At 39.5% G+C, this 23,616-nt stretch overlaps 1 protein-coding gene across 1 annotated transcript; it reads right to left on the minus strand.

The window, feature by feature from the left end:
* Positions 1-754: 754 nt before the first annotated feature.
* On the minus strand, positions 755-23,529 carry TOPBP1 (DNA topoisomerase II binding protein 1). Its single transcript, XM_010712939.3, has 28 exons — positions 23,446-23,529; positions 23,127-23,214; positions 22,488-22,622; positions 21,761-21,904; positions 20,909-21,090; positions 20,576-20,769; positions 19,498-19,677; positions 18,333-18,502; positions 17,785-17,948; positions 17,061-17,308; positions 16,545-16,864; positions 14,696-14,868; positions 13,401-13,612; positions 12,967-13,259; positions 11,814-11,987; positions 10,847-10,956; positions 9,808-9,931; positions 9,283-9,432; positions 8,678-8,786; positions 7,895-8,087; positions 6,845-7,071; positions 5,638-5,801; positions 4,117-4,231; positions 3,501-3,664; positions 3,005-3,145; positions 1,867-1,956; positions 1,328-1,489; positions 755-1,112 (listed from the first exon to the last, which is right to left on the minus strand). Exons 2-28 carry the CDS (start codon positions 23,205-23,207, stop codon positions 969-971), a joined length of 4,563 nt encoding a protein of 1,520 aa, XP_010711241.1. The 5' UTR covers positions 23,208-23,214; positions 23,446-23,529; the 3' UTR covers positions 755-968.
* Between the last annotated feature and the right edge of the window lie 87 nt (positions 23,530-23,616).

Consider the following 23,616-nt stretch of genomic DNA (forward strand, 5'->3'; position numbering starts at 1 on the left):
CTCTTTGCTTCACTTGTGCCCTGCCTATGTGACAGCCCAGGCTCCTTGCACTGCAGGTGTTTCCACTTGGGCACTGTCAGCAGCTGTACAGATCTTCAGAAGAGTGCTGAAAAAATACCTGGAGAGCTTCTCACACTCAGAAGCCCACTGTACCAAGTCTGCCCTTTTGTCCAGCCCCCTGGTGTCATAGTACTCACAGGACTTGTGTGGCTCCTGGACATCTCTGAAGCTTAGCTGTGAAATGCAAATAGTAGCACTACCCTTCCATAGTAGCATTTTCTGAGGGCAGAGGAGAAAAAATGAACAACCAAAAAAATACCCTACAGCCCCTTGGGTCTTGTCTGCTACTACCCATTACCTATATAAAAACCCAAAGCAACATCACCAGTGAAACACAAAGTTAATTCCAAACTGTGGTATTTAAGGCATTAGTAAACAGCACTGTCTTCAGTATGTGACCCCAAAGCAAGTCAGAGATGTAGTGGTACAACTGGTATTCGTTAACACATTTGTTAGTATTTGGAATGGCAAAAACTTGAAGTTTTTTATGGAATAACTTATTACTAAAATTTATGAGCTTTTTTTTGGTATTTTTTTTTTAAGTCTAGTTTCTCTTTTGGTATTTTCTCTTGGGGCAAAACCAAGAGGAAATACTCAACATATAAGTCCACTACTGGAATGACTGGCCGTGGCAATGGCATTCTCATCAAGTGGTGCTTTCCCTACAACACAGACATAAAGTATGCTAAGTATCTCAAAGTATTTATTTATTATACAATGCTGTCCGTAAACCAAATCATTAACAGCACCGGTAACCAAGGAGATCTTCCCTATGAATATTACTGTAAGCTTATTTTAATCTCAGGACAAATTAGAAGTGAAAGTCAAAGCTTTTAATTTTTATGGTGAGGATGAAAAAATATAAATACAAATATATAAAATATACAAATTAAAAGTACAGAACTTTCTCAGTGCATTCTGGATCGTTTGACACTGCTCATTTCTCCCGGTGCTTTTCTTTTCTGGGATAACCCAGCCCCAAGTTCTTTGCTGTTGTGGAAGCAAGGCTCAGCTTCTGGCAGGCAGTAGGACTCCATTGGGGGAGGCGGATCCTTCAATAGAGGAAAAGGGAAAAAAAGTTGCTTAGCTCAAGGAGGATCTTCTGAGAACAAAGAAATTGCTCAGTTGTTTTCTAAGATGTAAATTAATAAAATGAACATTGCACATGCACATCTTGAATATTTTCCAAGCTCCCTGCTCTGGCAGAGGCTCCTAGTGACCTGCTGGAGGTGGCGGGCCTGCCCTGTCCTGCCTGCACAGCACACACCTGGATGAGGAAGTCTGCAATGTACTCTGGCTTCAAGCAGTTCACTCCCTGGGCTGCCGCCTCTGCTACGTTCACCCTGGTGTCATCTGGCTTCAGCTTACTGAAGTCAGCAAAGAGATGAGTTGCTTCTTTGAAGAAAGACACAGAATGACCAGAAAACACCTACAGATTAAAACACAAAAGACAAAAGCTATTAATTTTTGTGTTCCTTCCCCTAGGGAAGATAAATGCAATTCATGACCTATAAACACGCACTCAACTATCAAACCAACACAAAACAAAATACTATTTACTGTGCATTCTGTACCATCTTTACCTTTCAAAGCCAATCCTCTCATCAGAACAGGGCCCACAAATTCTGTGCTCAGCAGCCTGAGCAATTTTGGCTAGGCCCTATTACTAGCATGGACAATACCCAGCACAGAGTTTAAGAAATTATACCAGTAGCTTAAAAAGTAACAACGAACACTCAACAAAACAACAACAGAAGATAAATATAACAGTACTGTGTACTTTCTTTTTCCCAGAAAGCTACATACTTTTGCTCCTCCTGACTGAAGAAGGCGTCGGAATCCTGCTTCCTTGGTGTGATCAACATTCAGGATCACTTTCCAGCCACTGAACGCTCCCTAGATAAAAGACTCCATTTAGTCATAATGATGTTCACAGATCCCTCACTTGCCTCTTTCAGGTGTACCTATCAGACAAACATTTGCTATCATCTGTTTTTGTCTTTCTAAATTGTAAAAGGCAGAAAAACAGCACAGTGTAAAACTATCAGGCAAACACCACGCACTCCACCAGCTTTCCACCACGCCATTCCACCTGCATGGAAGGTGGGCAAACCATTCCATTCAAAACACTTGCAACACCAACAAGAAACAAACATCTTAAGAAAACCTGTGTACTCTATTGCATACTCAGCTACAAAGCTGAGTAAGAGCACTTAGGTCAATATATTTCCAAATAGGCAAGGGACATAATTTCTCCCACTAACACTCATTTAAAGGAGGTTATAAAATACATGTGAGTTACACTGTTACACTGATGCAGTTCAGACACTGGCAGTATTCACCTTTTGGTGAATACCTCTGTGTCTGGTTGGAGAGAGCAGCTACAAGGACTTGGTGAGCTCCTGTTCCACCTTCAAAAATATCACAGAAACACTGCAGAAGTTGCACTGTGTGACATCAGAGAAAGTACTCTGGGAGAGCTGTCAACTGCTGCCTTGTTTGAAGTACAGTATTACGTCCATTGCTAGATATAGGAAACTGCTGTCCAGTGGGCTGTATTCCCCTGTATGGCACAGCAGGGATTTCTAAGAGTTACTGCCAGCACCAGCCATGGTTTCCTGGTAAAACCAAGGGAGAACCCCAGCTAGAGCTCAGAAGCACAAACAAAGGCATCTTAATGGCTGAATTATGCTTACATACATCACTAGCCACCTGTCTAGCTGTGCAAAAAGCATGACCAGTGGGTGGTTCAGGAATAGATTAGGATGTAATAGATCAGCTCTAAAAGGTTACTTAACTAACTAAAAGATATCCAGTTAAGCCATTTTGTTCTTAGTAAGACAGATTCACTTTTCCTGCCAGAGAAATTTCTGGGTTTCTCAGTGACAAACCCTGTCTAAGCCATCCACACTGTACACCCTACATCCAACACACATCTAAATACCTCAGTAATTCCAGTTTCTTGCCTTCCTTTATGAATTTTTTTCCTCCACCTCACGGCTGCAACCGCTAGCTTCTTCTGGTTTACATTGATCCCAGGCAAAACATTAAGTATGGAATCACTTCCCCACTCATAATCTTCTTCCTAGAATAATCAGAGGCATGAATTACAAAGAAGTCTTGTCAACTTCACTAGCAGAAAGATAAATAATAATAAAAAAAAAACCATCCGGAACAAATCACAACTCAGTGTAGTTCTGTGCATCAATTTTATCTGAGCAAAGCAGCTCCTGATAGAATTAGAGATACATCTCTTAAATGCACATAATTATCATGGCCATGCATAGAAACTTCCCACAAGTTTGGTCAGGAACCTATTTTCAGAGACGAGCTTGCCAAAAGTTTCTGAGGTACTGGAGCCTCTAAAATTCCCAATGTTCAGCCACTCAAGACATTAAAAAAGTGCAACATTCTAGTTTCTCAGTAACAAAGTTACATGCCTGAACAAAGCAGCCGGCTCCTCTACACGCCTCCAGGTAGGAACGATGAAGCACCCACTTTCCAGCTGCCATCGAGGCCAGGAATTTCTCATTTCGAAGAGGATGTCCCACAACAATGTGTGTGCAACTTGGATCAAAGCACTGTTTCTCAAGTACTATTCCACCTTGGAATTGAGGATTTAATACGATTCATGTTACTTAGAGTTCAGGCTGTACCGCAAAAGGTCATTCAAAGTGAGAATTATTTGAATTTTTTTAAAAAATCTCAGATTTACACTGAAAATATTATGATTGAAGTGATGAGGGAGAAGCTGGCAAGGAAAGAGGAACTCTGGGAAAAGAAAAAAAGTGGTAGTGTAACAGAGACAGGACACTCCCAACAGTAAAGAATGGGGTTGTTGTGGAGACAGCTAAAAGAAACTGCCAGCATACAAAACCATTGCTGTTTTATGGCAAAGCTGATCACTCACATAATAATAATATATTCAAGGAATTGCTCACAAGCACAGAAAACCATAAATTTGAGACCTCTGAGCTGCTGAGTCATTAACAGAAGCCCTTTCTTTTCCCAGCTTACAACACACACTATTGCATGCATTTCACAAATATCTGGTACCTAATTCCTCAATCAGATGGCAATAATCAAATCTTTCTTGAGGATTAAGAGAAGACAGCTGAAATTTACGGCATTTTTCTGGTTCTTCATCTACCTTCTCATCTTCTATAACAGCCTGAAAATATAGCAACAGATTTTGGAAATATTACAGAAAGATTAGTTTGACAGTTGACTGTTTCCCTGCAAGCAATTCTGGGTTATTTTTATGTTAAGTTTTCTTTTAGCATGGAAAAGAAGAACCAAATCTGTCAATCATTTAACAAAAGCTGGATCTTATCAAATCAACAGTAAGCTCCTGCTTAACATCCTCTTGGTTCCCCCTTTTTTTAGGGCAGATCTGAACAAATCTGTCATAAAAACTAATCCATATTCACTGAATGCCAAGCTGAAAACATGAAGCAACCATCATCCATCTATCACACTGCCTCATCCATTCAGGCTTTCTTTAACTCCCAAGGCTCCCTATATATTTCCACCACAGTTTAATCACTAACGTGACACTTCAGCCCTCTGAAGACACATTGTTGATGCTGGAAGTTGGAGCATCAAACAATACACTGAAGGCAAAAGCCTAAACTCATTTTCCTACTTACTTTCAAGTTCGCTATGCAACATTAAATTCCTGAACCAGATTTATGTCCAGAAGATAGGCAGTTGGCACTTAAGCCTATATTCCAGATACCATCTGCAGAACACAGGCCTACCTTTTTTCCATCATCCTAACATGGCTAGAGTTCCCCTTCCCATAAAGTAGCACCCATAAAGTAGCAAAAGGCTGCAATGAGGTCTCCCTGGAGCCTTCTCTTCTCCAGGCTAAACAAGCCCAGCTCCTTCAGCCTATCTTCGTAAGAGAGGTGCTTCAGACCTCTGATCATCTTCACGTGCTCTTTAGGACCTGCTCTGTCACTTCCATGTCTTTTTTGTGCCGGGGCCCCAGGCCTAGACAAAGTACTCCAGATGGGGCCTCAGAAAGGCAGAGAGGAACAATCACCTCCCTCGTCCTGCTGGCCACCAGGATACAGATGGTATCCCAGGCTGCAAGCACACTGCTAGCTCATGTCCAGCTTTTCATTCACCAGGACCCCAACTCCCTCTCCATAGGGCTCCTCTCAGTGCATTTCACATGGATGCTGTTGCCACTGCTGAAATGCACCACCCACCAACTCAGTGTGCTCACATCTAGTTTAGACTCCAGAAGCATTCAGCAAGCATTGATGAATGTCAATGGGTGCCAGTTTTTTCACATGGAAGAATTCAATGCCACACCTTCGCTTCAGATGCACTTGCATGTCAGACACCATTTTGTCAGACTGCACCCCTACTGCCATCTGTCACACGGCAACAACATGTCATGGAATACTGTTGGGAACATTTAACCTCTACTGCCATACCATCGACATCTGCCTCTGATGTTATCGGCAAACATAATAATACAGGAGGCACTACTTTCAGAGCAGCCCTTAAAGTATAGCTACACTTTTAGAACACATACAATCATGAGCATTTCTTCAAATGTCAAACCTTTTCTTTGGGCTGTGGTGCCACAGGAGGGTTAGCCAGAGGGAATGCAATGCTGGGAGCCTGCGGAGTGGGGATCAAGTGATCTTTAGTGGGTGTTTCAGGATCTCTACATACGGGATTCTTCAGATCTTCAATCATATCTCCATCTCCAGCCTCAGGAACAACTGAGGAAGTAAAACACTGTTACAGGACTTGTCCTTGGCTGAATATAATTATGGACAAAGTACAAAAGTAGTTATCCTAAAAGGGTGCTACAAAATGCACAGTTAATATGTCAATATTGCCCTTCTTAAAAGGGCACACAGATCACCAATTGAACCTTACAGACTATGTCCCTGGATGCCTTGTTTTGAAAAGCAGAAAAATCTCAAATGGTCTAATTTCTTTTGCTAAATGTACTTATTCAGTTAAACAAAAAAAAAAAAAACAAACTGAATTTAGCTAATTTTCTTCAACCTCCTCTAGGACAGCATTAGTTTTCAGTGGAAATTTTTCAGAAGAAGAATCTCTACAAAGCAGATTTGTTGGGGGGTGAGAAGAGGTGGCAATGGGCAGAGAAGGAAATGATTCTATCTGTCTATCTGTCTGGAGGTGGGAAGAAAGCCAAAATGGATGAAAAACCTTAAACGTGTTGCTTTAGTCCTGCTTAGTCCCAGCAGAAGATTGAGACTTCAGAAATAATAGGAAAGATGAACACAGTATCTTGACTAAATCATAGCTGAAGCAAATTCATAAGTAGCTCTGAGATACTGTTTTTGGCGCTCACAATTATCTTCTTTCTGTTCCTTCAGTCTTCACCTACTGATATTAAAAACATTCTGCTACTAGTATTCCTATTTGAATCCCACTGCATCTACCTGACTTGTTAGCTGGAAGTCAGCTGAGGATCCAAATGAAATTGTGGAAGATATTTTCTAAAGTTGATACAGATTATTTTCAGAGAAACGCTGCCGCTGCCTGGGTGTTTAACCACAGATGGCAAATAATTAGGAAAGCTCTTTTTTTTTTTTTTTTAAGAAACAGCAACACAGAGCTCAAAGATGAAAAAAGTATAATTCTACATTCAAGAAATGCCAACGATGTTCACTCTCTAAGTATTTTGTATTTTTGAAGTAAAATTTAAGCATTATCATATTTTAAAATCTCCAAGGATCAACCCAATGCTGTAGCAAAGAAAAATGGTATTTTATTTCTGATTTCATTTTACCTATACCAGCAATCTCTGCATCAGCTATGGACCCTTTGAAGGCAGACTCATCCATGTTCCTATTAACGTTACTCTGAGCTGGCTCCGTGTACTGGGAAGGACTGTTAGGCCACTGAAAGTTGCTGACAAGTCTCGCTCGCTCCTCCCTTGCTGTAGGATCATCCCAGATGATCTGCTCACTCTGGGATGGCTCCGTGTTGATATCTGTGAGAGCCTGACGAGATTGCCTGAGAGAAAAAGCACAGATACCTTAAATATTCCTTTGTTTTTACAGAAGACTACCATTCTAAGAGGTAACGTTTTAACAATCACATCAACTGTAACATCCAAGCGACATTATTAGAAAGCATGTCCAGAAAAGTGGAAGCCTCCAGTATGAAAGCAGCTTTGGCAATCTGTCTTTGTGGGCTTAAGGGTCAGCGTGGCTGAAAAAAGGCAACGAAAATGTAAGTAGGAGATATTTTCACCATGTGTTACACTGATAAATTATTCCATAATCAGCACTCTACCCTTTACTGAATCTTTTAATTTGCAAATAAACTCCCGACTAAAGGAATGACTTTGCAAGATTTCAATTACATTCTCACTGGAGCTCAGCACTGTTGCAGCTAAAATCCTATTCCCTGTGATTACACAGAGAGAAATGAAAAGAGGATCAATATTCACAAAATGCTTTATAGGAACAACTACTATTTGTATATGACTGAGGTACTGAACTACTGCAGTGCTGTTTTCTTCAAATATCTCTAACAACACTAGCTAACCTGAAGACAAATTAGTTGGTTACCACAATTCACTTCAATATTGAAAAGCAGTTATATTCTACTACTTTCTTGAAAAGCAAATATACTCTATTACATGTAATCTTAGGATTAAGATAATACTGTGATTTTATCTAGCAGGTCTTGTTAAAGATTCTGAATTACAAGAAAATGAAGTATATCAGAACAGAAAGACAATACAACTGAAAACCCTGGAGATCTGTTCATGTTTCATTGACTGTCTGAGTAGAGAGGGCAAGATAAGATACACTGAAATGAAAATCAATACCTTAGAGCTTCCAAGGCCCTGCTGCGGCCATTTCGCACAGACCGCGTGCTATCAGGAGTGGCTGGAGAACTATCAAAACTGCTCCTTGAAAGGGATCCTCTTTGTCCTTGTGGTTTCACTATTGATGTGGCAGACATGATCTCCTGCAGCTGCCTCTGGAAGCTCTCCCTCATTTCCAGCGCCTGGGTTAAAACTTCAAGAGAATAAACAAAGCCCACAAGATTAAGATTACTACAGTAAGTGGAAAGTACAGCCATTCAAGTCAATTTCCTCCCCTGTATCAGGGAGGAAGGTTATACAATCAAGGAGGGAAAGACTATCTAGGAAAATGATTTATGACTGAAGTCACCCCTTTCTTGTCACAAGCAGGAATTCCCATTTGGATCACTTCTGAAATTGTTTATGTGATCTACCTTATATTCCACAACTCTCCTGTAACACATTTCTTTACGTAACACAAAAATGTATACAAGACTGATTTTCTGTGCTAAAAATCAAACTTTGGTGGGTTTTTTTGTTTGTTTGTTTTTGTTTTGTTTTTCTTAAAGAAATAGCAACTAAGTAATTTGTAGTGGATTACCCTATTTTTTATGGGCTGGCAAGATCTTTATACTAGGGAGAAAAATCCTCCCTCATACCAAGCAACAGTGGCTAGCTGTATTTGACTGGTAAACAGATATAAGTAGCTTTCACATCTTAACATTCAGCACCTGAAACTGTAGAAGGCTTACACTGGCAGTTTGACATTATGTGACTATTCTGAAAACAGGAATTTCTATTTACCTCCCTTGGATTCACTTATTCCAATGTGCTCTTCTCCTATGCCAACTGTTTCCTTTATTTGGTCAGTAGTTAAATCATCTTCAGCATCATATTCATCCACTGGAATAATCTAAAGTCAATAAAGATAAGTAGATTCTTCAATACCACATCTTTTGTTTTTACCTTTGTTCATCACTTGTGAAAATTCTGATGAAGAATAATCTTGCCTTAGAATAAGCTAATCTTTCTGCCACTACAACGACAGTAAGACACTGAAAAGATAGCATTAATGACAACACCTACTCTGCAGCCTATAGGTCTACTAAGTCAAGCTTATGCCTTGGATCTCTTGTTCACTTAAAAAAGAAGGCAAGGAATGGACTACACTATTTCAGAAAGCACTTCTAATCCTGAAATTTGTGTCTGTGTTTGCCTCTGTTGTCCCAGAAGAGGATTACAAATGCAGGAAAAGCATGAAGTAGCATCTGCAATGGCTATTAATCACCAGTGAAATCTGCTTCAGCACATCACTGAATAAAGAATCAACTTTGTTTATTACATTAAACGACCGCACGAGCTGAATTCCAATGATGCCATAGAATATTCATTTCTATCACACACTATACCTCATTTTCTTCTGCTGGTTTTCCAGTGGGGGAAAGCTTACTGGAAGAGGAGGGCCTGAAATCTTGCACCGCACTGATGTCCAGGCTCATTTTGGGATTGTAAGTGTGAGGAAAGAGAGATTCAGGAAGCCGTTTATATTCCTGGGCACACTGTAACAATATTAGTTAATATTATAAAGATGAGAAACTGGCAGAAAATTAATACAAGTTCCATATTTAAGTAAAGGAAAAGGATCACTGAAAGAAGTAGTTTACACAAGAGAAAAACGCAGCTCTCATTCTGAGAAACATGTAGCAGAACTGCTGAATGGAAGAGAATTTCTTTTTCCCTTACAGAGTACAAGGGAAATGCATGCCGGCGAAAAATGTTCAATTTAGAAGTTCAAAGCAGAATGTAAAACATCAATTCCTATATATGTTCAACGTAAACTCCAACAGAAAATCAAATGCTATCTAATGAGTTTTAAGCCTCCTTTTCTGTTCACTTTTAGTATGAGGGAGAAAAAAAGCAAACAAGCTTCATACCTCTAAAAGCCAGTGTTCTGAAACAATATGTATTCCTCGTTCTTTAACTGATCTATATTCCTTGTTGTTGTCATTTGGTCCTCCCTTGTAGATGAAGTGTGTTACTGTTTCATCAAAACACCATCTAGAAAATAAAATGAAATACAACCTGAGGATATAATTACCTATCTAAAAGAATCAGCAGCTGATCCTAGAAATACACCTACTTTGATGAAGAAAGTGGGCTCGTTATTTATTCAGCCATAACAAAAGAAAGACAACTTTCAGTTTCAGGACAGAATGCCTTCAATCTCTTCTGAAAGCATTTCCGAAGTAAACAAAACTTACTCTGACAAAGGTTTAAAAGACAGTTTGGGGTTTTGATTTGTTGTTACTTTTTGTTTTACTAAGTAAATGAAGTTCCAAATCAATTTCTTTAAGTAAATGTGAGCAGTTTATTATGTGTTTTTCTTTTACTTATATGCTGAGTTGCAACTGGAATACCAGTCCATGAAGCTCAAAATAAAATATAGGATTTTAAAGTGTAAACTCATAACAATTAACATTTGTTATGTAATGGAAATAGTTTGTAGTTCCTCTCAGTAACAACCTATTCTTTTTAGTTTCTCGAATCACAGAACTTGGCCATGTTCACAACCTGTAAAATAATTAGTTCTGAGCCAGAGAGACACACACACACTTTCAGATCAGATTCAAAATCTAAAATATAACGTCAATTTTAAACTTTCCAAATGCCAAAAGTTTCATTATCTTCTGCAATTTAAAAAAAAAAAAGAAGGAAAGAACATTTTTCTGCAACACTAGTAGTCTTCAGGACAAAGTTTTGTCAAGACGGACTTATCAGGAACACAGAGAAAACATGACTTATTTTGTATTAGCATGTGGCTGTATTTTTAGACATAAATCATTTAAGATAGTGAACCTTAAAGTTCAGGTATAGCAAAAGGTCCCACAGTTGAGGTATTAGAACGCTAAGATTCATATTTATTTCAATTCCCAAAGTGCAGAAGCTTAGAAGTTATGCTTTATTGTTTGATACCTGTAGTCTGCACCAAGAGAAGCTGCTATAGCATTCAGTTCACTTTGCTTCTTACTAAGTTTTTTACTAACACATATAACAACACCAGTTAGAGGCTTGAGCTCTTCTTCCTGTTCAAGTACAGGGAAAGAAAAAATCATGTTTAGAAAGTGTCTGCATGAATAACAATAATATTTAAGTATTTAGTGCAATATGTGATAATATTTCCAATAACAGGAAAAAGCAAACACTTTTTTTCTCCCAATCTCCACATCAAAAGAGAGCACAACTATCCTTCCAAGCACTAGGAATCCAAAGACAAAAAATTCACTCTTAGCCAGTCTCCCTAAACCATACTATGCTTTTTTCATCACAAACTGACCACTTCCCTAAGCACCAAAATTAGGGAATTATCAAACCTGATACCACAAAAACATTCCACTCTACCAGAGTGAAAAGGTTAGAGTTCAGAAACTACAGAATAAGAAGTAACAACCTTCCCTTCCTGAATGCCATTAGTTTCATCCCCTCCTTTATAGTACATTGTGAACAACATGAGAAGCAGTACTAAAAACACTCTTTTCTCTTGCTTGTTTGCCTGGTTTCTCTCGAGTAGATTAGGCTGGAGCTCTAAACTTCAGTGCAATGTGAAATATTTAATCCTGTTCATCAGGAGCCTAGGAGTTTCTTAATTGTTATAAAACCCTACTATCCTAATACTACAAAAACTGAATTGTCACAGCTTTATAAACCATGCAGCCCAGCAACTCCTTAGTATTTGGGATGACAATACAGACAGGAGAAAAAGATTTTTCAATTTTTGCCTACTGCCTTGTCTTGCTTTATTCACCGCTGAAGACGCATAATCATACACATTTTTACTCAAATATATCACAATGCACAAACTCCTTTATAACTTAACTCACAAAAGTTACAGCATTTTCTTAATCAATCTATGTTCCAAAAACTCAAAACCAAAATCTCCTACCACTTCTGGCTGTGCAGCCTTCAGCTGAGGGCTGGCAGTAAGAGCTCCTGTAGCCCGAGTGCTGTTTGCCAGTGCCAATTTCAGGTTTCTGCCAATGACTTCAGAAAGAGGTGTGCTCAGCTTCCTGTTCTTTTGACCAAGACCTCCTGGAGTTTCCAAAGCTGCCAGAGCATCCTACCAAAAAAACAAAGTAACTGATTGACCTTCATGAAGGCATTACAATCAACATTCTCATAAAACCAGGACTGTGTACTACAGTAGCAGCTAGCAAGCACAAATCAAAGTACCACTGCACAAAAGCTATACAAGAGAATCCCAATCTCAGAGTATACATATTTAAAACAGGAAGAAGAGATGATTTAATCCTCTTTTTCACTGTCACCAGGGAGAACTGCCTGCAATGGAAAGAAGCCAGCTGCCAAGTCCAGGTACTCCCAATCACAAGCCATTTCCAATGTGCGTTGTTCCACTGGAAGAGGGGGAGGAAGAGAGGAGTGGGGAAAAGAAATCCACTAGCACAAAAACCCAACAACTTGACTGAAAAATCAGTGAATTCACCTTCTAATTAAGGCCTTGATAATGAAAAACAAATCCAAAGGCCTCACAAGCACATTCAATTCACTCAACAGCTATTCCAGCACTCTTGGTGGTTTCCTTACCATGTTTTAAAGCTGATAGTTTTTCCTGGCTTTCAGAATGAGACGGTGAATCCAAAGCCCTAATCCATGTTTCAATTTGCAGTAATAATTTTCTTTTAAAGAGTCATTAAGGTAGCATTTCATCACAGAACAAGTAAGCATTTGTTTCCTAATATCTGGAGGAGTTAACGAGCCTTCAGGTTATATTTGTCAGTCGTTCAATGTAAAGAACAGATTATGTTCTATGAAGTGTAGAACACATAAGATGCAATAGGCACAAAGGAGCTTTGTTAATGACATTAAAACATCACTATGCAACAGATTTAATTCACAGGTTGTTAACTAGAAATATATGCAAATTAACAGAGGTTGTTTTTCTGGCTTTATTCGAAATAGAAAGGCTGTAGTTAACAGGGTAAAGAGGCTTACAATAACATTTTTGTGCTGTTTTTAAGTTTATGCACATCTTTAAACTCAACGGCTCTATCAACACAAAAATTTGCAAAGAACATTACCTTTACATCAAAAGAAGGCTTGAATAACTTGTCTTTGGAAAGAAATTTTGATGGTGTATCAAGGTGTAAAGATGGTTCTTTTTGTAGCAGTCCTCCTGGTGCAGGAGGAGTTGCTGCTTTCCCAATATGATGAGAGATTACAGCTTGGAAAGCTTTACTCTGAAACCTGTTGATATCAAGAGGGGTGACGGCTGTTTTTTTCCCAGCTTTGTGGAGATAAGCAGGTCGTTCTGGAGAATCAGGAAATTTAGTAGTTGGTGGTGTCTTGCTAAGCTTAGTCATGGAACTCTCATCTTTGAAAGGAAACAAATAAAATATAAGCAAGCCATCTGATTTCTTTTTTAAAAAAACACAGATATCACATACACTTGTTTGAAAGTGTATTCATTCATTTGACTTTCCTTCCCATATTCCCTAGCTTGCAAATAACCAACCTTCAGCACCTGCATGTTCAACCAAAAACTTGCTTTCGTCTGCTCTCTTTCCTGTCCTTGCAGACTGCAAAAGCCAAGCTATAGTGACTGCAGGCAAATTCCACTTCTTTGCAGCCTCATACTTGGAACCATCCGGCTCTTTTGCCACAAGATGGGTACTTGCAAACATTCCCTTTTTTGCATTGGCTTTTCTCACAAAGAATTCTTGGACTCTAAAATTAGATTGATAAAACATTTATTTAGTCATAAACAAGGTTAACCTGTGGCAAGTTTATAATGCTATAAAATACATTCAAGTAACACAAAGAGAACCAGCAGAATTATCCAAGGCCTGTTTCCCAGCAGAGAAGGACTTGGGGGTCCTGATGGACAAAAAGCAGCAGTGTGCATTTGCAGCCTGGAAGGCCAACAATATCCTGGGTTGCACCAAAAGTGGAGTGGCCAGCAGGGAGTGGGGGGTGATTGTCCCCCTCTGCTCTGCCCATGAGGCCCCACCTGGAACACTGTATCCAGGCCTGGGGTCACCAGTACAGGAGGGATATGGAGCTACTGGAGTGGGTCCAGAGGGCAACAAAGATGATGAAGGGCTGGAGCACCTTCTCTATAAAGACAGCTTGAGGGAATTGGGCGTGATCAGTCCAGAAAGAGAAGGCTGCAGGAAAATTCATTGCGGCCTTCCAGTAATTGAAAGGAGCTTACAAGCAGGAGAGGGACTAAATTTTACATGGTCTGATAGTGAGAACAAGGGGAAATGGCTTTAACCTAAAAAAAAAATAAAAGAAAAAAAAGGGAGATTTAGATTAGATGTTAGGTAGAAATTTTTTACTCAGAGGGTGGTGAAGCAATGGAACGCTCTGCTGGACCACGCAGAGGTTGTGGGTGCCCCATCTCTTGATGCATTCAAGGCCAGGTTGGAAGGGATCCGGCATGCCTGACCTAGTGGTTGGCAACCTTGCTGGGAGGGCTGCAACTACATGATCTTTAATGTCCTCTCCAACCTAAGCCATTCTACGATTCTATGAATGTAGAAAATCTGACATGTGAAAAACTGACATTTTTGTGTGTCAATTTTGTCAGCAAATTTATAAAATTACTAACTCAGGGGATTTTGGCAGAAATCAGGCCGTGTGAAAACAGACCAGATTTCTCTAACAAAGTGCTAAATAACTGCATAGTCACAACTTAGATAAACTGAATCCAAAAGAACTTTATGTTGAAATATTTTTGTTCTATAAAAGAAGAAATTTGTAAGGGATTTAATCACAATGGCTGTATAAGAACAGAAAGGAATATACCTTGCTCCTAGAAGTCCTGCCAGATAAACCAGCGAGTCTCTCTCTGCACCAGTAAATTGGCTAAAAGAAAGAACGCAGTCCACCAAAGGAGTAACTCCTTCCATTACTGGGACTGGTGTGAAAAGCGGATTGGACTGGGGATCTAAGAGGAGCTGCTGTTCCACACACGTTACCTTAAAAAGATGACAATATAGATAAAAACACAAATCAAGCCAAACAGCAACAGAAAACTGCAGTAACTCAGCTAATGTACAAGAGCATTTATGGACTTGATAACAAGCAGTTCTGTTTCTATCACTGCATTTGATAAAGTTTTTTCACATGCAATTAGACAAATTATCTTCTAGATAACATTAGCCTCGTCAGGTTTGAGTGACTTAGGCATTTTTCAGAACTTCCCAGTTACTACTCCTCCAACCCTGGAGGCTCCCCTAAAGTAGCTCAAGGCACAATCTGACTATATAGACTCACTTCACAGAGATTTATCTAATACTGAAAAATACTAACAGCACTTAATCTATGTCACAAGTCCCCTATTAGAAAACAACGTGGGGTTTTTTTGACCTCATATAAAAAAGCAGACTCATTCTCTGCCAAAATACAGAAAGCTGTGGTAAGGATGTAGCAAGAAACACTAAGTGCAAAGATATCAAATGAAATCATTCTTAGTCAACGCCTTATTCTACAAATTCATTATTTAGAGAATATTTAGAATTTAAGCCCATTTTCACATGTGGCTCTGGGCAGCCTGGTCTGGTGGTTGGTGACCCTGCACATGGCAGGGGGGTTGAAACTAGATGATCTTTGTGGTCCTTTTCAACCCAGGCCATTCTATGATTCTATAATGAGCTTCAACAAAGTGAAGTACACGGTGTTGCTCTTGGCTTGGGCCAGCCCTGTCAGGAAGGACTCAGCAGTCCTGTTAGATGAAAAACTTAAAATGAGTCAGCAGTGAGCACTTGTAGCCCAGAAGGCCCAAGTATCCTGGGCTATATCAACAGAAAGATGGCCAGCAAGAAGAGGGAAGTGATTGTCTCTCTCTGTTCTGCCCTCATGAGGCCCCATCTGATGTCTTGTGTCCAGGTCTGGGGCCTCAGCAAAAAAAAAATGTGGTTTTTGGAGCAGGTCCAGAGGAAGGCAGCGAAGTTTATCACAGGGCTGGAACACCTCTCCTACAAAGACAGGCTGATAGAGCTGATCTTGTTCCATCTGGAGAAGAGAAGGCTCTAGAAAAACATCATTACAGCATTCCAATATTTAAAGAAAATAGCAAAGGGAAAACAATTTTTTACACAGGTAGGCAGTGATAGAACAAAGGGGAATGGTTTTAAACTAAAGGAGGAGAGATTTAGATTAGATGTCAGGGTGTAAGTTTTTCACCGAGAGGGTGGTGAGGTGCTGGAACAATTTGCCACAAGGAGGTGTTGATGTTCCATCCCTACAGATGTTCAAGGCCAGACTGGACGGGGCCCTGGACAACCCGATTAGTGCTCAATCTACGGGTTGGCAACCCTGCCCTTGGCAGCAGGGCTGGAACTAAATGAACTTTGAGGTTCCTTCTAACCCGAGCCATTCTGAGTCTAAAGTGCTAGCAGACCCTCAGCCCAGAAGCCTTTGAATCATAAGTCTTATTTAACAAGCCTGTAGAAAATTTCATTTTTGAAATAGCTAAGATACCATAAAGATGCAGAGGCTTTGCAGAATGCTTTCATTTAGCAAATTCCAAAAGAAATAAGACTAATTTCTCAACATCTTATTTGAAGAAAAGCCACCAGTAACTCTGCATTCTAGCAAGACGTATCTATAATACATATGTTTACTCATGGAACTGAAAATATAACTCCCTTACCAGCCATATATTCGTGACAACATCACCAACAGTTGGTTCCACAGAGCACCCCAACAAAGGTACCACAGCATAGTCTGCAATGATTCTGCTTTGCAGCGGCACAGTTTTCCCAGCATGCTCCTTAATCAGATCTGCAATGCAGGACTCATCTTCTTCTCCAAAACCCAAAAGAAGAAATCTCTTCCTGGCAAATAAACCTCCTTCACCCAGTGCAGAAGGCTCTCCCAAAGAACCATTACAGACTGAAGACTGATTCTCTTCTTGAACAGTCACATGAGTAACATCATTGAAGCTACCAGATGCTAGTTTCTCAGCTTCAACTAGAAGAGAAAAGAAAAAAAAAAAAGGGTAGCAATTTGACAAGAACAAAGACAACTCAAAATAGCTTCATGGAGAATGATTCCTAAAAATACAACATTGAAGTTAAAATACTCAATTTTTAATAACTAAATGCTTGAAAACTCAAATTCTACATGATCTGTTCAACTGTCCACAGCATGTAAGCCTTGAACCTACCTAATGTAGAATCATTACTGACATACTGAGAGAGGAAGTCGTCTTCTGCAGCTTTCTGGAGCTTTACAACATTCACAGCTTTCTTCTTCAAGATGCTGCTGTTTTTGGGAAGAACTAACTTTGCATCAGGTTGTTCCAAAACTGTATTCACTAACAGCTGGTAGTTTTGAGGGATATATTGCTCCACTGGACAGAGACAGCCTTTATTAAACGACTCCAGTAACCACTTTGCTGTCACTATATGAGGCCTATAAAATAAAGCGTTATACAAACAAGTTACAGCAGGTCTCAGAACTGTGATTCTTGCTTCCCACTCTACAAACTATGTATACACACATGCACCTTAAGTTTGTAACTCCAATACTAAGGCATGCTTAGCAGATTTTACAGACTTTAAGTCATCATGCTTAAGTATGAGGACAGACAGTTTCTTATTTATTTTCTACTATTTGCATTATATAAGCCCACTGCTGAGTTGCCAAATCCTTCCTTCTCAATATATTCATACATTAATCACCAGTGAGAACACTTTTCTATTTACTGAGGCAACTCATAACAACCCAAAATTTACAGTATTCAAGTTGCAAACTCCAGCTCTAATTCTTCTTATTTAAGACAAGAGCTACTTAAGATTTCTAAATCAATACATATTTTCTTGCTTATGAGTTGGAGGGAGAAAACAAGCAAGGCAGAAGTAGTCCTTAGGCAATACAGCTATCAGAACCTGTGAAGCGTCTTGTCCAAAAAGTGTTTCAGCTCGTCACTGTTTTCCCCCAGAATGATGTGGGTAACATCCTCATTAAGCTGATTAAATCGAACACCACCACCACAGTTAATAAGCCTTCTCATCTTGTCCAGCTTCCTACCACTGAAGCCACACAGATAGACCTGCAATGAAAACACAGCAAAGATAAAGGCTTTCAAGAAAAAGAAAAAAAGTAGATTATTTTGATACAGCTTGCTATGACTGTTCTAGAACTCAGAAATAAGTTGTATAAACAAAATAAAGAAACAAAAAGCAAAATGACACACCGTTACTGGAACCCATTCACTATTGTATTTAAAAGTATGTTTATGAAAATGCAGGCATATTATATATTTAATATAATTATTTTATATGCTGCTGGCACACAAAAGCTGCAGTATATAAACTAAACAGAAACGTTATTTGCTGCTGATAAAGCAACATAATTTACTCTAGCAGCAACTGCCAGCACCTCAATCTAGTGTGCTTGCACGGAACATTTGAAATAAATCTATTGTTAAACATACTCGACAGCCATCTAATAAATCTTCAGGAGCTTGAAAAGAGCTTATGTCCAAGTTCTCCAACTCATCAGGAGGAGGATCCAGTCTGCTGCTCATTGCAGAACTACAAGCAGTTTCATTAACTCTACTCAAATTTACATTGGAAATGCAGCTGACGTCCGAAAGGGAATGAGCTTTAATGGAAACAAAAGAAGATGCATTAGTTTTGGCTCCTCTCTTTCCATTACTTAACTGAAAAAGAAAAAAAAGAAAAAAAAGAAAGCTGTCACACTTGATTTCGTTGCGCTAAAAGAAAACGTAGTCTGAAAAACAGATAAGTAAGGCCTTGGTTAAACCAAGGGTTTATTTACACACGTATCTGAATACTGGTCTTACTAGAAACAGTGCTTATGTGCCTGTTGTTTATTCCCTTGTGGATGCTATCTGTGAATTAAGTCACTGAAAACAGTCAATTTTCAAAGCTTTTATTCCACTTTTGTAGACAACTGATCTGATAGAAATAATCATTTCATAAGAGAAAGGCCTTTCTGTAGTAAAAGAACTCAACCTGAAGCTCAATGATTTAAGAGAGTTATGTATTTTCATAATATCAAACTTGAATTCCCAGCACACTATTGGTAGTGCTAACCTAGTGCATCATCACTCAGCCATTTCCTGAAGTAGCAGTCAACAGCAGCTACTTGAAAATAAAAACCATATTTAAGTTGGCTGTGTCTTTTATGTTACCATACTTGTTTGCAAAATGCTTTCACCTTTCCTGCTATTCCTACAGAATAAACAAAGATAAATACATGAAAGTCAGCAACTGTTTTCCCTCTAAGGCTATGATTTAATTCACAACAGACACATGACCTAAGTTATAAATGTAGGACTAGTCCTGCACTTTTAGGACTTAAAGATACAAACCACTGATTCTTAAGCAGACAAGTACACCTAAATCAAATTGGCTTATAAACAATTATTCACATGTTTAAGTCCATATACGTTGCAATATTTAACATCCCTAAAAGTAATCTATTGCAGCTTTTTGCATAAACAGAAACCAAGTTTCAAAACATTATCACTACAAAAGTAGAGAGCACTCTGCTAATTCTAAACAGTTCTTCCTTCTTACTATTCCAAATGTTTTATACCTTACCTTAAATGCATCTTAAAAGGTCTTACTTACTGTCAAGCTTGCTGGCGTGACTGGTGGGTGTCGAGGTACTGGGTGTACTGCTTAGTTTTGATCCAGTCTCTATTTTATACATTGTCTCATCTTGACAGAAGCCCTTCTCAATGCTGTCAGAAAACCACTGCACAGGCACACAGTGGACATTCCATTTTCTGGCACATTCGTACTTCTGACCTTTCAAGGTTAAATAAAATTTTAAAAATGCAAGTTACTAAAAGACTGGTGCATTTGTGTTCACTGAAAGACGGATGCACATTAAAATCTGAAAACTCAAATAACTGATTTTGGGGCGCAAGTTGTACTACCTTGAACTCATCTCATGAGCTGCTATTTACTTGCCTTTATTTGAAGTTAGAATAAAACCTCCTTGACAGTGAGCTCATGGGTACTGCATCATAGGGCACAAAATCATTATTAATCAGTAAAGTACGAAGAAGCCCTCTGCAGAGCTTTCATCAAGGGTTCCCACCACTAACAGCATTGCTAACAGTATGTCATCTCACCATACACTTTTGGTAAGCTCCACCTACAAGAAGTTTTCAGTTTTATTTTTCTCTATCTACTGAATAAACTGTGATACAGAGCCAGTACCAGCACATTCTAACACGCAGAGATCAGACTTAACTGTCTCATCTCAAAATTCTCATTCTACCAGCTTATGAAATAGGAAATATTCTTTCTTCTCACAAAGAAAGTACAAACCTTTCTCCCTCCAAGAGAGAAGAAAGCTTTCATCTTAGCTTACAGGGAGTTCAGAAGGTACAAAGAATAGGTTGTTAAAAAAAAATAAATCATGAATTCTGTATCAGATTTCAAGCAACATATAAACTAAGTCCTATCACACTCTCCCAAAAATTTAGATTTCTTCATCCCTCCTCTCCCTCTACTCTTCTTCAGAGTCTCTGCTGTTCTTTCTTCTCTTATTCACCTTTCTTTCTTCTCCTACCTTTCGAGCAAGGTAAGAGTGCCCATGCCACTCTTCCCATCAACACCACTTTTCTATACAGAAGCAGCAAGAGCAACACTACTTCAAGTCAAGGAGGGAAGATAATATGTATGCTGTAAGTTTTACCTTTTGGCTCTTGAACTATGAGGTGAGTACATTCATTCATCTTGAGTTGCCCTGAATACTGCCCACCATGTTCAGCCGTGAGGCGCTGGACTTCTTTCCTGTCTGAACTACTTAAGCCAGTTACACAAATTGTACAGCCAAGAAACACAGGACAAGTGTAGTCTTCCATGTTAACATCAGTATATCTCATCATGCTAAAAGAATGAAAGGGGGAAAAAAATATGCTTTTTTGTCTCAGTAAAATCAATTTGAAAAAGAAAGCAGTGTGTATAACCATAAGAATTACTAGACCCCAACACAAAGTAAGTTTTACTTCATTTCTGTTTTCATTACCTTTGCTGAGATTTATCCCATAGTCTCTTAACCCAAGAAGGAAGCAAAATAGGTTTTTTCAGAGAAGCAGCTACTAAGTATTTCTTGCTGCCAACTTCTCCTGCTATAAGATGAGTTACTGACATATTGAGGTCTCTGTACACACGTCCACCCATCATTTGTACATATTTATGAACTTCTTCCTGAATGGAGAAATTACAGAAAATCATCCAAAGAAAAAAATAATTAAGAACCTACATCACATTCAAAAATAAATCAGTTTCAATTCTCAGTGGTTTCTTCTAAAAACTAATCAAAAATGTCAATACACAACCTTAAGGAAAGATGTTACTACCGTAAGTAAAAAAATTTTCTGATGGTTGTTCTCTCAGGTAGCATACATAAAATGACAACGTTGCAATATATAAAAAGAAAAGTTTAGCATAACTCACGTGAAGTACAGCTGGCTGGATATTTAATGTTAACCATAGACTGAAAAACCAGAAATATAACATGTTGTCTTCAGCATGATAGCTGGCCAACAGATCCATCAATCAGCCAATAAAAAAATCCTCAAATATACACATATTAATTATTAATGACTACATTACAGTATTACATATGCTTATAAGATACAGATACACCACTACATGCATGCTTGTATATCATACATTATAAAAAGACTTCCTTTCTCTCCACAGTTCTCTACATAAATGACAAATACTCTACAAACCATAGAAAGACCAGATATACATAGATATAGGCACATATATTGTATCACAGTTGCATATACTACGACTGATGCCATAGCAATAAACAAAGCACATGCCACAGAAAAATGTGCTAAACCATCCACTGTGTACAATACGTTACCCGAACATCTTTATCTAAGGTGGTACAGGATATCGTTACGTCAGCCATGGTCATGTTATACACGGGATATTCAGCTCTTGGGACGCATCTCTGGGTCTGCATGCAATACAGGACTACCTGTGGTCCAACAATTCTACAACCAAGCTGCAATTAAATAACATGGAAAAGAAACAAAACAAAGAAAATGAGCAGAAGGTACGCTGGAGCAAAGAATGTTTTCTTTGTACCTGAGGAATCCTGGGGAAGGCAGGGCCCTTGCCTATCCTTGTCCAGCTTTACTAGATAAGTGACAGTTTTGTTTTCACATTCTGTTGGAAATTTGCAGTACAACCTTCTTAAGCTTTCTGGGCTTGATAAAAACAGTACATCCTACAGCTAACATGCCATTGGATTCCAGACAGCCTATCTTTGTCTGCGGGACAATTTCTTGCCTGTCAAACAAAAACATGTTACTCAGGAGGAAAAAAAACGAGAGCCAGCTTCCTGATTCCAGCAAAATCAGAACTGACCACACTATTTAGTTTTCCACTACTTCTTAATAATCCTTACATTTTACTAGTTGTCTTCTCCACTAAATACAGCATGCAGCAAAGCTCTAAAGATTTCATCGTGAATACTGCATACTACTATATTTAGTGCAAGAAGAAAAAATGTGCAGTCTAAGAACATCCATAAGAGCTCCTAGAAAAGAAAGAATAAAGCTGGAATAAGTTGATGTGTAGCATACCTTTTTGAGATGATTAAAAACAACACCTGTGAAAGGATCACAAATGTAAAGGGATTTATCATTTTCTTTTATGTTGAGTGCTGCTTCTTCTTCAAGAATCTGGAGATGTTCTTCTGACTGAAATTCTTTTATAGACTGCAGGAAAACAATGCATACGACCACGTTTACTTAATTGATAAACCACAAACAGTTAATACTGTGGAAATTACAAAAGCACATCTACTTGAAACAGCAAAAGCCACCCTAAATAGTACAGGGTAGAACAGACATAAGGCATTTAAAGAGCCTCCCTCACCCCCCAGCTTTTCACAGCATTCAGACTTAAACATTGCGTACAAACTGAGCTTGTCGTACAGCCTTCAGCTTCCTCAAGCCTCTCCAGGTGGGAAAAAATTCCACATTCTTCCTATTACAGTGGATAAGTAACCACTACATGAACCTTCTGGGCCTACCCAGCACTTGGCTCAACGTCAGCAAGTTTTGACAGAATCACTTGTTCAACCTGGTCAGTATGATCGCTCTGAAACACCTCTGCTAGGGAAGTGCAGCTTTATTCCCAGATGTACACATGCAGACTGCATGATTTACCAGCGAGATCACCTCAGTGGAACATCCAGCAGGCCCACAGCTTACACCTACCTCCAAAGCTTTCAAGAAATACTTCGATCTTCCAGAAGATTTTACGAATTTCACCAAGAACAGCTCCTTGCTGCCTTTCATCCTTTAACTGAGAAGCAAACCCCGGTGAGATTCCCGCGCCGATCCCACCGGCAGCCCACCCTTCCCCAGGGGCCCCTCCTCGCACTGAGGCTCAGCCACCGCCCTACACGCCCAACCCCGAGCTCCCGCTCCCTCCCCAGCCCCAGCACCGCTGTGTGCTCGGCTCTGCCGGTGGGACGCTGCTCCCCACAGCACTCCCTGACACCGAGCCCACCCATCACATAGCGCCCTACAGTACCGCGGCGGGCGGGAAAACGGCGACTCGCACTGCGCATGCGCGGGGAGGTCGGGGGCACGGTCAGTCGAGGGGCGGGGCCTGAGGTGGGAGGGGCGGGGCGGTACTAAACGGTGATTCGCACCTCGCCTGCGCTGCTACCGGGCGCCCGTTAGAGGCGCTCGCGTGGGAGGG

Source organism: Meleagris gallopavo, chromosome 6 (genome assembly GCF_000146605.3).
Source record: "Meleagris gallopavo isolate NT-WF06-2002-E0010 breed Aviagen turkey brand Nicholas breeding stock chromosome 6, Turkey_5.1, whole genome shotgun sequence".
Classification (NCBI taxonomy): Eukaryota; Metazoa; Chordata; class Aves; order Galliformes; family Phasianidae; genus Meleagris; species Meleagris gallopavo.

What these genes read in the sequence shown, in the direction of transcription:
- TOPBP1 (XM_010712939.3), bottom strand. Translation starts at nt 23,207, where the DNA reads ATGAAAGGCAGCAAGGAGCTGTTCTTGGTGAAATTCGTAAAATCTTCT. An exon ending in TGAACATGCAGGTGCTGAAG is followed by an intron (nt 13,260 to 13,400) that starts GTTGGTTATTTG and finishes TTCCTTTCAAAG; the next exon opens with ATGAGAGTTCCATGACTAAG. An exon ending in TTGCAGACTTCCTCATCCAG is followed by an intron (nt 1,113 to 1,327) that starts GTGTGTGCTGTG and finishes CCTCTATTGAAG; the next exon opens with GATCCGCCTCCCCCAATGGA.